General features: G+C 29.7%; 1 protein-coding gene across 1 annotated transcript; it reads left to right on the top strand.

Moving 5' to 3' along the window:
• Window positions 1-2,874: 2,874 nt before the first annotated feature.
• Window positions 2,875-14,257, top strand: LOC113558544 (homeobox protein goosecoid-like). Its single transcript, XM_026964031.1, has 3 exons — window positions 2,875-3,723; window positions 8,454-8,722; window positions 13,928-14,257. The coding sequence occupies exons 1-3, from the start codon at window positions 3,249-3,251 to the stop codon at window positions 14,159-14,161; spliced, it is 978 nt and encodes a 325-aa protein (XP_026819832.1). The 5' UTR covers window positions 2,875-3,248; the 3' UTR covers window positions 14,162-14,257.
• The last annotated feature ends 1,577 nt before the right edge of the window (window positions 14,258-15,834 follow it).

Here is a 15,834-nt window from a genome sequence, read left to right as displayed (position 1 = left end):
TTTTTATTTCTCTAAAAGGCAATGACAATCGTAAATAAAAATAATAATAAAACATACTTTATTTTAAAATAATTACATTAATCATTTTGTTAAGAATCTAAAATTTACGAATTTCAATAAATACTCCTCATACTCTGAAAAACGAATTGAATGATGATTGAATTAATGATGAGTGCTTAACAGTTCGTTTAAGAATTTATCAATTTATTCACTCTGTTTAGATATTTTCTATACGGTTTTTGTTTTTCGTCATTATATCAAACAATACCTACATATTATATTTTAGTCTCCTGTGTTATTTTCTGTAAATTTCAAGTTGTCAAACCCAACATTATTTTACTATAATGGAGTTTAAATATTAAAAATTATTAAAAAAAAAAATAATATAACTAAGAATAATATTCTTTAATTTACGAGTATACGTTTTCTGTTATATTATATAATGTAATATGTACAAGAATGCTTTGTGGTTTATAAATTTCCAAGAACAATTTCCGAGAAGCTCTTAGAAAGCAATAAAATTAAATATGAAAACTTGTGATTTAAAAAATATTACATTAAATGTGTTTGTTATTATATAAAGTTCCATCTTTTTCCGAAAATTGTTATACAATATTTAACAACATATTAAAGTAGGTATAAATATAATGTATATATATATACATAAATAATCTTATTTTATTAGGTTGATTGCAACTTATGAAACATTTAATTACAATTTACACAAAATATTTATCCCAGTCATTGAAAAATGAAATCCAATTTATCCAACAGTTTTCGGGCGTCGTAAATTTATAAAAGTTAAAAATTATAGATATGTTATACACTCAATATTCATATCATATTATACATCTCACAGAGGTGTGCTTATATCATAAGGGAGACTATGATTGATTCCCAATAAATACTATTTCAAAGATTATTTTTGTTTATATTAATTAATACTTAATAATAGAATACACAATAGTAATATATTACAATCGTTTCAACAGTATATTATATGTTTAATTTGGTAACCGAACATCAATTGATAGTCAATAAGTGTCACTTATAAATTAATGTATTATTATTATTATTAAAATGTAATAAAAAAATATGCAGAACACATGCACTAATATCAGAATATGCAAAAATACACAATATACAATTTTGACATTTAATTAGTCAAATAATTGTTTATGGAAATATGGACTCTCCGCTTACTGCATGTTTATGATGTTAAAAATAGCTTTAACATGCATTTTATTCCGGTTATTAAATCCGGTCTTTACTTATAATGGTTGCGGCTTCATATGCAAAATATCCATGCCAAATTATATTTATATCTCACATACATATATATTGTATATTTCTTATATTAAAATACAATAAGGTGTAGTATTAATTATTGTAGTTTCTCGCAACACCAAAAATACATTATATATGTTAATGATTAATCTTTTTAAGGCTAAATGCTTTTTAATTTATATGCATATATGCATAAAAATCGATTTTTTAATTTTATTCTATTTTTTTTTCTTAAAGTAGTTTTTTCGTAACATAATAATATTAATAACGTAAGTATATTGAAGATGACATATTATACCATTTATACCTGAATACCAGTGAAACTACTCCGTAGTATGTAATATTAGTGCATAAAGATCTACTATACCCAAGTCCCAAAAAAATTTGTGCCAAATTAATAATGTAATGTAGTGTTCAAAAACATCAATGATCGAGTTCAGTTAAAATTCAGTTTTATTGCATTGGGTATTATGGTATAACAAATTATGATAGAAGTTGATAATCATTTAAGATAATTAAACAATTTATTATACAGTATAAACTTACGACAAATGCATTTTTTGAAAAATTTATTGCCTACATAATTTTATTGAAAGTTAGGGCGGTTATTCACCACACTTCTGGACATTGGTAACTTTCAAACAAGGTAGATTATATTCGAATGGTTCAGAATCACAACGGGTCATTTGGAAGTACTCAATAAAGAACACCACACGGGAGTATATTTGAAACAATCATACAATTAATGAAAATGAAAGTATTTGCGATTATGTCGTTTGTTAAAAAGTGAATGTTTTTTTTTTTTGGGGGGGGGGCTTTTGGGGTTTGCGCTTATGGGCAACAGCCGCAACGTCGTACTACCCGATAACAAACCTTTGTGCGATATCGTACTCAAATCGTATATATGATGCATCCTGCCAGACGTACAATAATTATTATAACCGCCATTTGTTCCGTTGCAAGTATTGTTGCATATAATATATATTATATTACCGTTATATATAATAAACATATTTATTTAAATACTTACTGCTATTGCGCGGGCATTAAACTTTACGGTATGTATTGTATATTTTTATAAATATCTCGAATTAAAATGTTTGGAAAACGTGATATCATCGTTATGAAGGTATTCGGCGAGCGTTCTGAAGAATTTCGTCTCCGGGGTAGGGTGCCATTGGCGATGGATTATGTTGACAAATCACAAAATAGCATCAGGGGCGGCGGCGGTGGCTGGTGAGGAAACTGAGCGCGCGCGACCCATGTGTCAGTGTAAATACAACGACAGGGACCGGTGGTGTGCCGTCAGCGGCGGCGGCGGTAGCGGTAAAACGTTGCGCGGGGTGATCTACGGTGCGGCGGCGATTGGCGGGTAGGAGGGTGGCGAATAAATGCCGAACGGCGCCGATTATGCGAGCGCCGCCGAACACGCCCCTCGGAACCGTAGAACAAGCCGGGGTGTACCAGCCCCACGGGCAGTCGACCAATCGCGCGCGACACCCGAACCCGACGCGGTGTATAGCCGACACCCCGCTGTAGCCCGCACACTAGTCCGCGACGGCGGTAATCAAACGTAACGCGCGGCACTTAAACGATTGACGGCTCTATTAAACGTTTATCGTTAGCGGGTAATACTGAAAAACACTGAGTATAATACGCAATATTAATAGTATACGCGTGTGTGTACAATATATAGGCAGGTACATCGGATAAGTCGATTTTTATTAATTTTTGGTCGTTCGACGTCTTATATTGTAATATTATAATACATTGTCGCGAGCAGTGTTCGCCGCCGTACTAAGGATTAATAACAATATTTAACAAAACACGACAACACGAAAATGACGATGACGATTGCGGCCGTACGGTGAACGTCGCCGTAGCCACTGTCCTGCACCCGATTTCCGCGAACATTAGGAACACGATACATCATTATAGTGCGTCCACGTCTGCAAAAACCGATGAAATTGGACGGACGACTCGGCGGGACGGCGTGCGACGGCGGCGGTGCTGTTTACGGGTCATCGGCAGGTCTCGGCGACAACGGCGATCGCCCGGAACGGCCACCTGCCTCCGCCGTCGCCACGGCCGCGGTGCAGGACGAGCGGGGCTTGTCGTCATCGCCGCCGCCGCGGGAACAGTGCGATTGCGACTCAAACGCCCGGAGACAGGCGATGGCCACCTGCACGGCGACCGGTTCCGCGGCTGTGCCGAAGACGTCTGCAGTAGGTTCGTCGCTGTTCACCATCGACAGTATACTGGCCCCGTCGAGATCGTCCGACGACTCGGCCGTCGCGGCAGCCTCGGCCCGCAACAACGTGACCGCGGCCACGGCAGCGGCCACCGGGTTTTTCAAACAGCCGCTGAGCTTTGGACACCTGGCAGCCGCAGCGGCCGCGTCCGGATACGCGCACTCCACTGCCGCAAACTTCTTAGGTAAGTTTTCGCGTCAATCACCTGCACGGTACCAGCTTATTATAATGTTTTGGTGATGCAAATGTTTTCATTAGCATTTTGTTTAAGAAGATGAGTAGAATCTGACGTATAGTCAGTGGCAGATCCAAGGGACGGGTAAAAGGGTAAATACTCCCCCCCTCCCTCTTGAGCTTATTATATTTAAATTTTATACATTTATAAAAGTATAAAAATGTTGTCATTGATACCAGTTTGTAAGAATAAATTGTAAATGGTGAATATTAATGAGTGAATAATAAGTAATTAATTGTGTTTATATTAATAAGTATGTTATTAAGTAGATATGAATAGTATCTGATGGATATATTTTAATTACCCCCCCCCTCATGATGAAGTTTTGGATCCACCCCTGCGTATAGTATAGTTAGTATAAATCAAATCTATATCTATATAATACACTCATAAACTCTGACCACACACACTATTACAATTATACACGCCAATTTTGCAATGTAACGCGTGATTTTATGAAGATCACAGATTCTACTTATCAATTCGCCATAAGATTATTATGTATGAACTGTCACAGGATATATTATATCTGTGAGAAACGTATTATGTGTATGATAGCGTTAATAAAATAAATTATGAATCAATAAATCCTTATAATGACAACCAAAATTGATAGTCTAAGATTACATTTTATGATTTACAATTTTAATTTAAAATAATTTAAAGATTAGCTTTAGAAGAAGAAAAATACCTACTAATCCTTCTAAATTAACGGCTGGAACACTCGCCCACCTTTATATAGTCCTCCTAAATATTTTGTCTATACGTATTACAAACATATTTAATTCGTTAAATTTCATCGCAATAGTCTTAATAAAACTGCAATAACTATATTATAATAAGTAGATATTGTTAGGAATATGATAACTGAAAACTAAATTTTATTTACTCGTATGTGAGATACAACTATTTCTGATTTTTATTTCATATTTTCTTTGGTATATTTTCAATGACATCTATTTTATTTTTCAACAATTCCTTCAAAAATGACAACTGAAGTTATTAAATCAAATTGAATCTATACAATTAAAGATAAACTGTCATACCTTATATCATATTCATACCACATAACATATTAAAATTCAATATTGATTTAAATATCGAGGTATTTATCGTTTTCCTGAATACACTGCAGTTATGTTGAACTACAATTTTTGAATATGACTTAATTATTGTCTTTATGTGGAATTATAATAACGGGTACCTACCTAATATTATTAACATAATTTTGCTTTCTAAATTTCCCAGAATTTTACTTGAATAATTAAAATATTTATTACATCGTTTTCCACACATAACATATATGTTTAAAAGCTAAAAGTAAAAACGGGAATCGAAATTATAGGCCAGTATCAGCAAAATAAGACGAACGCTTATTTTATATAGGAATACTGAGAAAATGCAACTTAAACACAGCATATTATTATGTATGGCTCATTTATTTATATTCTTCTCTGGTATATTGATTGTGAAAAGAGTACACAATGGAAAAATTACGTATTGAGTATTCATTTAATTTACATCAATAAAATAAATAATAAGGTACAATATTTATATAATACTTGTGCATATTATTATCATTTATTTTTCCATTCAGACTTAAAAAAATAAATGCATTTACTCAAAAACACATTTTATAGTAGCCGAAATGCTTTGATCTTCAAATTAGTGGTAGGTTACTGGTAGCAAATTCAAATTGCAATATTAAAAGGAGAAAAATTATCACTACTTACTTAATAACTAAAAAAAAAGAACAGGAATATTTTAATTGACATTGGAAATGTTCGATTTTTTTCCGTCTATTATCTATAAATTTCGATAAACGAATGCTCTATTAAAAAGATCAATAATTTAATAGAAGATTCTTCATAACTTTTACTAACTGAAATTTAAAAAAAAAATTTATCATATAAATATGTAATTTATTTTTTAACTTAAATTTTTTTATTACACAATTTATAAAATATTTTTTTACAATAAGTGCTATAAGTATCATACTAAGGGAGTTGGATTAATTATGAATAGGTGAAAGGGATGGTATTTTTAACTAAATAACTAACATTTTCTAGTTTTTTATAGAAGTAATACTATTTATTTTAAGACGCTCATTAAGAAAATTTAAAAATTAACCATATCATTTAACGTATTTTAAGTGAAATTGTTTCTACATGAAAATTTAAATATAATGTAAATTCAGATCAAATATTTCAGAGACTTCAACTGAATTATTTCTACACCAATAATTAAAATTATTACTTATAGTCATGACAGAAATTTCATGAAAAATGCACAAGACTCTATATGAAACATCTAACAGTAATTTTTTTTTTTAATTGTCTTTTGATAAAAATAATATGTAAAATCTATGGACATTTACCGTGGTTCATTTTAATAATAATAATAAAAAACCAATAATACAACATACCTAATTGTGATTGAAACAAATGTAGTGAATAAAAGTACAATATTATTATAGGTGTGGCTTCATCTTATTCATTATTACATCGCATTTAAAATGTTAATATATTTTCAAATGGTTAAATATAATATAATATATATATGAGGTATTAAATTTTAACAATATAATGCAGAAGTGTCAATGCTCGATGCTGACACTGTGTAAAATATATACTCGGATCACGTATAATATAAATGCTTTTATACATAACATATTGCATATTTTATTTCCAAGCACTGTGTTTTTTCGACACGTGGACAGCCGATAGTATTACACACAAATCTCCCCTTTGCCACCCAGTAAACATCTGTGTTTTGTGTGGTATTTTAAATCCATTTGCAATATGCAAAGGCTTCGCAAATAATTGCTTCGCGCATTCAAAAAGATCCTGTGAACCGTGTGAAGCCGTGCGGCCGTGCAATGCTTTGTGCACAGTGTGACATTCAATTTCTGATATTTTCAAGTATAATAATAATGCAATGCAAATACACCTGATCGAGCATAAAGGGGTTTTCGCGGATCGAAGGTATATTCGCGGGGTAGACGAAGACGCTTTAACCCTGCACACACTGACAAAAATCGCTTGTTGATACTCGTACTTTAGCATTTAAAAAATCACTGACTTCCATGATACACGTATTAAATAAACGCGTTGGTTTAAAGTAAACACGACATCAACATAGATTGAGAAAAAAATACGAAACAGTGATTTTCCCAAATCCCTAGATAAATAATAAATACATTCTGGCGTTCGTATTTATATATACACACCTGCATTATACGATATATATTATATAATATAGACTGATGCAGTATTGAATAATACTTCTGTTCTAATAAAAACATATACGCCCTTAAACCGTATACATTTTTACACTCGTTAAATTATTATTGAAATGGTTGAAAAATTACAAGTACATTTAAGTCGTCAAGAAAATATTATAACTATACACATGTTTAGTATAATTTTTTGAAATACGAGTATGAATTATAGATATACTCGTATATCATGCCATACTAAAATATTTACCTAATTTCTTACAGGTGTCAAAACAATAATAAAACATTTTTTTGAAAAGCAAAATTTATAAATTATTATAATCTATAAAGACAGTACTTCAAAAGAGTGAAGAAGTATTAAAAATAAGATCATTTTATCATAGGCAGGTATCCTGCTCAATAATAATAATAATAATGTGGGTACCTACATCGTAAACACAAAATCAAATGTCGACGACATCCGGTAGAATGCGCAGCCGATCTGCAATCAGTTTGCATTTTTCATATTAATATATTGTTTTAGTATACCGTGTAGTAGGTGGGTACCTATATGTATATTATAAATCACTTAGGGCCGTGGCGGGTAAGGTTTTTAATTTGTAATATTCACAGCTTCCGGGCAGACTTTTCGGGTTTATTTTTTTTTTTTTGTTTTCGACGTTTTGTTTCGGCTCCCCGGGCTCGTGGTGAGCAAATCTATCTATATACATATATATGTATGTGTGTGTGTGTGTGTGTGTGTGTGTGTATACATACGCGATACTTAAATCTAGCAAATCCTAAGAGCTTTGTTTCGCCCCCTCGTACACATACGCACCTCTGTGCTCGGGTCGAGGAGACTACGCCGATGCCCGCGCACGCGGATCGAACTTTAATCAACCATGAATAAGTAATGCACAACGACGGCCGTGCGTGTTTGTATTGTTCCCCGTCTGCGGTTCAAATCAGATCAACGGTGCCCCGGGCCCGGCGGTATTGTGTTATGTATGCATATGTATACATGCGCGTACGTGATATAATAATGTGTATGGTATATACGTATATATCGACCCTTCCGCCGCCCGTGTTATAGTGTACAATGTTCGCGGGTTTTTCTTCCAATTGCTTCCCTTCACCCCATACCACTCCGCCACAACAACACCAAATAATATTTATAAGACGTGTATTTGTTCTTTAAAGTTCTCCGCCGAATAGTTTCTATACGGTCACCGAAAGTATAATAAGTAATAACCATATTAGGTATATACCTAATATTGTTCCGGAAACTTAAACACTGCGGGCACCTGCATTCATTGTACCTACATACGTGCAATATAAATAAACCGAAGAAAAAAATTAGCGTTATACGACGGTTACAGGGGTCGGTTTTAAGTTCTATTTTCTTGATAGAAACGCTGTGATGATTATTTAATTTGCAATTATTTTTTCTCGATTGTTTTAGTTGCCGCGGCTGGTTACCAAAGCATCTATCCTAGTTACATGATGGCCATGGCGGTGACGGGAGGCCACGGGACTGCCGGCGGTCATCATCACGGTCCCGCGTCCATGTTCGCCGGCCCACCGGCCAAGAGAAAGAGAAGGCACCGGACAATATTCACCGAAGAACAGCTCGAACAGTTAGAAGCAACTTTCGAGAAGACACATTACCCTGACGTGGTGCTCAGGGAGCAGTTGGCACTGAAAGTGGATTTAAAAGAAGAACGAGTCGAGGTTAGAACTTAGTCTTTAGTCGCCATTTAAACAACCTAGTCACTAGTTCAGTATATAAGTATTGAGTATTATATTATCACACATTTATTTACACCCGAGTTTACGCCACTTAGAAGTAGAATAAGTAGATCCTAAAAATTTATACATTCAGATTTTTTGAACATATATGTTTAAAAAACGATTCAAAACTATATAATGTAACCAAATGGCCACATACAATTATATAATTTATTAACCATAAATATATATTTTAAGTACACATTCTATGATTTTAAAATCATTTATGGGAAAACTGGGTGTTGGATACTTGTATATACTTGCTTAATAGCAACCACCTCGGCATGAGATAGTTGTGTAGTAGGTACGATTTTTAAACTTGATGGCTGAAAATATGGATTTCTTTCTCAAAATGATTTAGAACTGAGCAATGTTAAACCAGCGTCTGTACATCCTTTTTATCATTCTTTAACGTTCACTATAATTTTTTCTTAGAGTAACTACTAAAAAACAAAAATCGAAAATAATTATATCTTAAAAATACCAACTAAACATAAAAAGTTTACAATCAAATTTTATTCAAACAAATTGAAAGAAAAAATTACCAATTTCTGTGGAATAATTTTAATGCACGATCATGACCTGAACTCCAATTACAATTGTTTTTTTTTTTTAATTTAGATACGAAATACTCTTATACCATGCTATTATGCTACGCTAAGGTGAGAAGAGCATATAATAAACATTCGAATTCTGCATTATTCTCCACTTTTCAACTTATTTTCAAAGTGACAATCTCAATTTTAAGTTTCAAATAGTAATGCAAAATAATTTTGTATAAGTATTTTTCTATGAATTTTTATTTAATAACTAAAAATAAAATCTAGTGTAGCTTTCTTAAAATAATATTAATACTAATATACAATTAGTTACTTTGTTTTATACCTTTCAATAGTCAATCATCTCATTATAAACAATTTTATCGTTAACATTTAAAATAACATTTCATTTTATTTTATATAATTTCAAAATCTATAAGTATTTCAAAATCAAATTTAACTTGGAATAAGGCCACTATATTAAATAAAAGTCTGAGTAAAGTAAGAAGTATTAATAATATGCTAATGTTTAAACATTTATTATAAAATCAAGTTTCAAAATTTTATTATAAAATTATAACTCAAGGTTTTAGATTTAAATCGTTTTTAATGTTCGATTTGAATATTCGGATATTGGTGCATGTATTGTACTGTTGTACATTTAATTAATTTTAAATTTAACTAATAATCAACTATTATTTACAAGACTATATATTCTAATAAAGAATCATAAACAGTTAGAATTCATAATCTAATAATGTAACGATAAAAATGTACAGTAAATATCGGTGTAGTACAATATTTTCTTTTCCCTCGTATTCTAATGCGGTTATTATCGAAGCCTGCCATAAACGATTGTGAAAACTCGCACATGTTTATTATTTTAGGGGTGTAATTGATAGGAAATCTATATAATATAATGTAGTTGTCGGGGTTAAGAGGTTTTTTTCTCTCTCTTTAGCTGCTCATTTTAGGGGCGAGGAATCATGTTCTGAAGTGTTTTGATTGGGTTCGGTCGAATGGCTTTAGGGTAACAATGAACTTTCTGGATTTATTTTAATTAAATTTCATGATATGGTTTCGTTTTCTCTATTTCCGTAACAATATTCGCATGTTTACAAGACGAATTAATGGGAAATGGCTTTTATACAGTTTCCTCGGCGATGATTAACCAACTTAGGGCACTCTGTGCTTTTGTTGATCTTCGAACCCTTATAAATGAAAATCTCCAATTGTGTCAAAAGCTTTTTATTATTATTAGCTGTTTTGCCATTAGAATTCATAAACCCATAAAAGAGAATAATGGATTTTCATCAAAATATATTAATTTAACCATCATTACAAAACTAAAATGTGTTAATATTTTTTTTAAAACAAACAGCATTATCTTCAATTTATGAAACGTACTTATATTTACTATAAATACAATTATCAATGTTGAATGAACTTTATATACTTTAAAAAATATTTAAAAATAATACATTTTTTGTCCAATAAATATTTCTAATTTCGTGTTTTTTCGTACTACTTTTTAACTAAAATAGATTATGTTTATTACTTATTAGTTTTATAATGAATACTTATAAAATAAAGCCATACAGATAAATTATCGTGTGGTATATACAAATGGGAAAAACTTTTGTCCTGCGTTAATGATATTTATTACTAAATTATATAGCTAATAATTTTCTTCGGGTTTAAAATGCACCTCAGTAATATTATAATAATATAATATAAAAGTATAGTGTGGCAGAAATTATTTGATTCCTTAAAAGAAATATTATCAATATTTTATTCTCACTATTAAAATTTAAAATATTTATCAAACTTATACTTTGTGTCTTTGTCGTAATATTTAAAAATAAAATCGCTCTCCTTCATTTATTTTGATTGTGTACAATGCTCATCTGTGTGTCGACTTTCGTTGACTTAATAAGTATACCTCATCCTTACATAAGTTTAAAAAAGCAGACGAAAAATTAAAAATAATACAAAATCCAGAAAGAACCCTAAACTTTTTATTAAATGTATCCTGATACCCGCAAGGAAAAGGGAAGGAATTACGCAAAAACAATACGTCAATTTGATAAAGAATCCTTTTAACGAAACATAAACAACTACTAAGGGCACTAAGGCGAGCTGTGTGTTATTTTTTCATAAAATATTATTATTTTATAATACTATATACATAATAAATATTCTTTTTTATACCATATTTATAAGAATATGGCTGGCTGAAGTATATTTTTTTTATTATTATCATAAGGCTATTCAACTGTAACGCGGAAAATACAATAAGCTCCCTGAGGGCCGCCGCCATCCCTGGTCATCATTCAAATCCGGACGTGGGAAATAAGGACACTTGGAACCAATAGAAAAATTTGAATTATTTCTGCATACATTTCATATAATAACATTCTTCAGCACCACCTCCTAAAAAAATAGCCATAATGTATATTATGCATTTTATTAGTCAACTTAAGTCATTATTTATATTATATCATTGTTATCGTAACCTTTTAAAGCTATTTTATTTTATACTAGAACTATACGAGTATCAACTAATATTTTTTGAATGTAGAATGTACATATGAAAATTTAAATAATTCAGAATATTATGATTTATAAGTGCATAATACAACGTTTTGATGCTTTACATACAAATTTATAATGTCGTTATATTTTATTTTTTTGATCTACAGAAAAAACTAAACATCCTCCCCATTGTATTGCTTCGTTAAAACAAAACAAAGATTATATCAAAGCTAAAAATAATTCTATAAAATATAATTTTATGTATATAAATACTAAATATCATGTCTGTATAAAATTTGACAAATCTCACACCATCGAACACTATAGTACATTAGCACCCCATTATGCGATATATATAGCCTATCTACCTGTGTTTCACGGGAAAATTCAACTGATCCGTGAAAACGTTGGTGTGTTTATGAGACCGAAATAATTGGTACAAAGGCCGTCTTTGACTGATGTTCCCCAATATATGTACGTGATAATATTACAATTTATTATCTTATTGTTACGTGTAGCGTATTTTGACGTTTTCATCGTGCACGCGACAGGGGAGGTGATGACATTTTTTCAATGGTAATAATCAGAATTCTTTGTATCTATAAAAGAATATTTTATGAAAATGTAAAATAAAAGCAAGACATAATAAAAAAATACTCCCTATTCCTTTCGAAATAAAATAAAATACATGTAAATTGTAGGTACCTAATAACATAGAGTTATGTAAAAGCGTATTTTTAAAATTATTAAATGCATTTTTCTACGTTTGCGAACACCAACATTTATTTATTTATATTCTGTTAATTAAATATATAAATAGTTTGAAAATGAAAAAAAACTTTATTCCTATTAAATAATATACAAGGTTAATATATATATATATATATGAGTGTGTGTGCGTTAGTGAATATTTAACCAACATTTATGTCTTCCATGAGCATAACCATAATATGTACTATATAATGATATCTTGATTTAATCACAGTTTATTAAAAAGTATTATTTGTTACTGTAATTTAAACATAAATTAAAGAAGAAATATTTTTACGTAATAGAAATAAAACATTTTAATTCAATTACGAAGCCTTTTATTGTTAACTAAATTTTCTTTGTATCAAACACTCGATCGTTCCATTGTGCCTATCTACAAATATTTAAATAAACATAAAATAATTTAGTATTTAAGATTTAAAATTTAACTGTATATTCCATATTACGCTGTGCAATGCGCATAATAATTATTATCAAATTAAATATTTATTATTGAAATATCTATTCGTGTAAATAGATTATATCGTATAGCCAGGTTATATTAAAATATTATATTGCAATGAAACAATATTGTATATAGCAATTATTCATTAATAATTATACACTTATCTTGAATTCAATTTACAATACTAAAGGATTATCTAAATAAAGTAAAACAAAAAGATATATTTAAAATTTAAGACGTGTTTCATAATATATAAAACTATACAATGTAGGTATTTACACGTTTCTTATTTATAAAACTTATAATAATTGTAATGAATATATATTTGAATTATAGTCATTAACTAGGTAAAACGTAATTTAATATTTGAAAAATGTAATTTTATTAATTTTAATTTTTAATAATTGATTATTCAGAAGAACAACAGAGTTTTAAAATATTGTATTGTCAATGAGTAATGACTTATGTTGATTTAACAGTTTCAAACTAAATATCAAATACCTACTGTTCTTTGCTCATTTTTATTTTAATTATCAATACTTATGAAAACATAATAGTGACTCCAAAATAACGAATCTAAAAATATACACCAAAATGTGTATTGTAACAAATGAAAAGTATTGACAGCTATAAAAATTCCAAAGTATTAGGAAATTTGTTTTAGAAATAAAAAACTAATCTTATTAAATCATCGCATTAAATCTCAACAATTACTCAATGTGACTTAATTAGTAATATCCAGTGGTAATTCATAGTAATACTATAAATGGTATTTTAAAATGTATTCACGGACAAATTAAATAAAGTCTTTGTTGCATTATATTCAAAAAATGAATTCGTTATGTCTTGTGTCCTTAGGTATGGTTTAAAAATCGTCGTGCAAAGTGGAGAAAGCAAAGACGTGAAGAACAAGATAGACTGAGGAAAATGCAACATCATCTAGTGGAACAGCCTGGAGTGTCTAATGGACTAGCAGCTGCAGTAGCGGCAGCCGCGGCTAGGGGGAATGATCCCATGCGGTTAGTTCATCTGCACGTAGACGAAGAAGAACTCGAAGAAGATCCCGATTCTTCAGATTTAGAAGTTGCTTGAGTAAATTCTATCGACTGAATAAATAATTGTTTGAATTTTTATACATTTCTTGAAGAGATGGTTTATTTTTAACCCAGAACGATGCGTATATATTTTTAAGATGTGTTTTGATATTTTAAAAGCGTTTCTTTAAATCAATAATTATAATTATAAAAATCTGTCTTTTTTATTGATAATATTAAACACTTGAATAGCTAAAAATATCATAATTTGTTACCTATATGCTTTTTACATTTATTATAATGTATATTATGAAAATCTAACGCAACATAGGTTATATATATTATATTACACATAATATAACAGTATAATACAATATTAAATTACACGTCTTATAAGTTTGTGTAGTAAAAGAATAAACTCGTTAGTCGTTACTAACGAAATGTATTTTTACCTTACTAATAACTATTGGGTTCATATTATATATATTCACCGAGCTTTTTTACTTTTAAAGTTTCGTGTTCCTGAAAAATTGACAAAAGGTCAAAATGCTATGTATTATACTAATGGTGCAATTGATATAAGCTATATAAACATATATATATCACATATTATGTTATTACTTATTTTACTACACAATAACGCTGCGTGTATATTCTTATGAATTATTTATTTATGTTTAATTATTTGCATTAAATCATTTGTGTATATTATAATAATCGTTAAATTATATAATTTACACAACATGTTAATTTTACATAATAACTATTACTTAATTTTAAATAAAAATGTCCACAGCATTCGGCAACAAGGATTTTAAGTATAGTGTATTGTGTATGTATTCTTAAAATGTTAATTTTAACTCAAATTGTTAATGTATATTGTCATGTTTTTAATTATATATAGCTGTAAGACTGTATGTATGTTATCTATGCATTTTACGGAATCTGTTATCAAATTCCGAACATTTAAAGCTAATACAAGTATTGTAGTAAATAGTTCACACATTTTAGGTACGATTATTAATAATTATAGGACATGAAAGTTTGCAAAATATTATACAATTATGTAAGCTTTTCATTATACTGGTTATTTTGCAACAGATTTAAATGTATTTAAAAAAAATAATTTATAATTTAAATTCATATTTATATGTAAATAATATATATTATACATAAATAGGTATAATATAGTATTATTTAATTCGATTTCTAGTCACTAATATAAACATATTCATACAATAACATTATCAAATAAGTATTATTATAATATTATAAAATATACCAATTGTAATATGGCTTAATGTGCATTATTATGGTTTTGTACATTGTTTTAATAATTAGTTAAATATATAAATTCATTAAACCATATCGTATTTGTTTTATTAAAATCTACACAACTCATAGGCACCTGACCAGATGGCCAATCTCCAATCGAAATATTATTCTCCTCAAATCACCACACACGTGTGCATATTACTAATCTTACAATAACAACCGCTCCCTTGCACAACTTGTAAAAGTAACTAGTTTATTATTTACGCGCTAACTTAAAAGACAAAAATTTATTTTGGATGTAGAATAGTACTTCAGTAATTTGCTCAACAAATCTCATTGTTCATCACGAGTGTATAAAGTATAATATTTTTTATAAACACTGAAATGTCTAAAAAGCTAAAATTAGTGTATCTATGACGATCGTTCATAAAAAAAATACATAATGTGTACGCGCAG

This window comes from Rhopalosiphum maidis, chromosome 1 (assembly GCF_003676215.2).
Source record: "Rhopalosiphum maidis isolate BTI-1 chromosome 1, ASM367621v3, whole genome shotgun sequence".
NCBI lineage: Eukaryota > Metazoa > Arthropoda > Insecta > Hemiptera > Aphididae > Rhopalosiphum > Rhopalosiphum maidis.
This window is presented reverse-complemented; position numbering and strand designations above follow the sequence as displayed.

Coding starts and splice junctions, on each gene's coding strand:
- LOC113558544 (XM_026964031.1), top strand. CDS start 3,249: ATGAAATTGGACGGACGACTCGGCGGGACGGCGTGCGACGGCGGCGGT. Junction 3,724..8,453: donor CACTGCCGCAAACTTCTTAG/GTAAGTTTTCGC, acceptor CGATTGTTTTAG/TTGCCGCGGCTGGTTACCAA. Junction 8,723..13,927: donor TAAAAGAAGAACGAGTCGAG/GTTAGAACTTAG, acceptor TTGTGTCCTTAG/GTATGGTTTAAAAATCGTCG.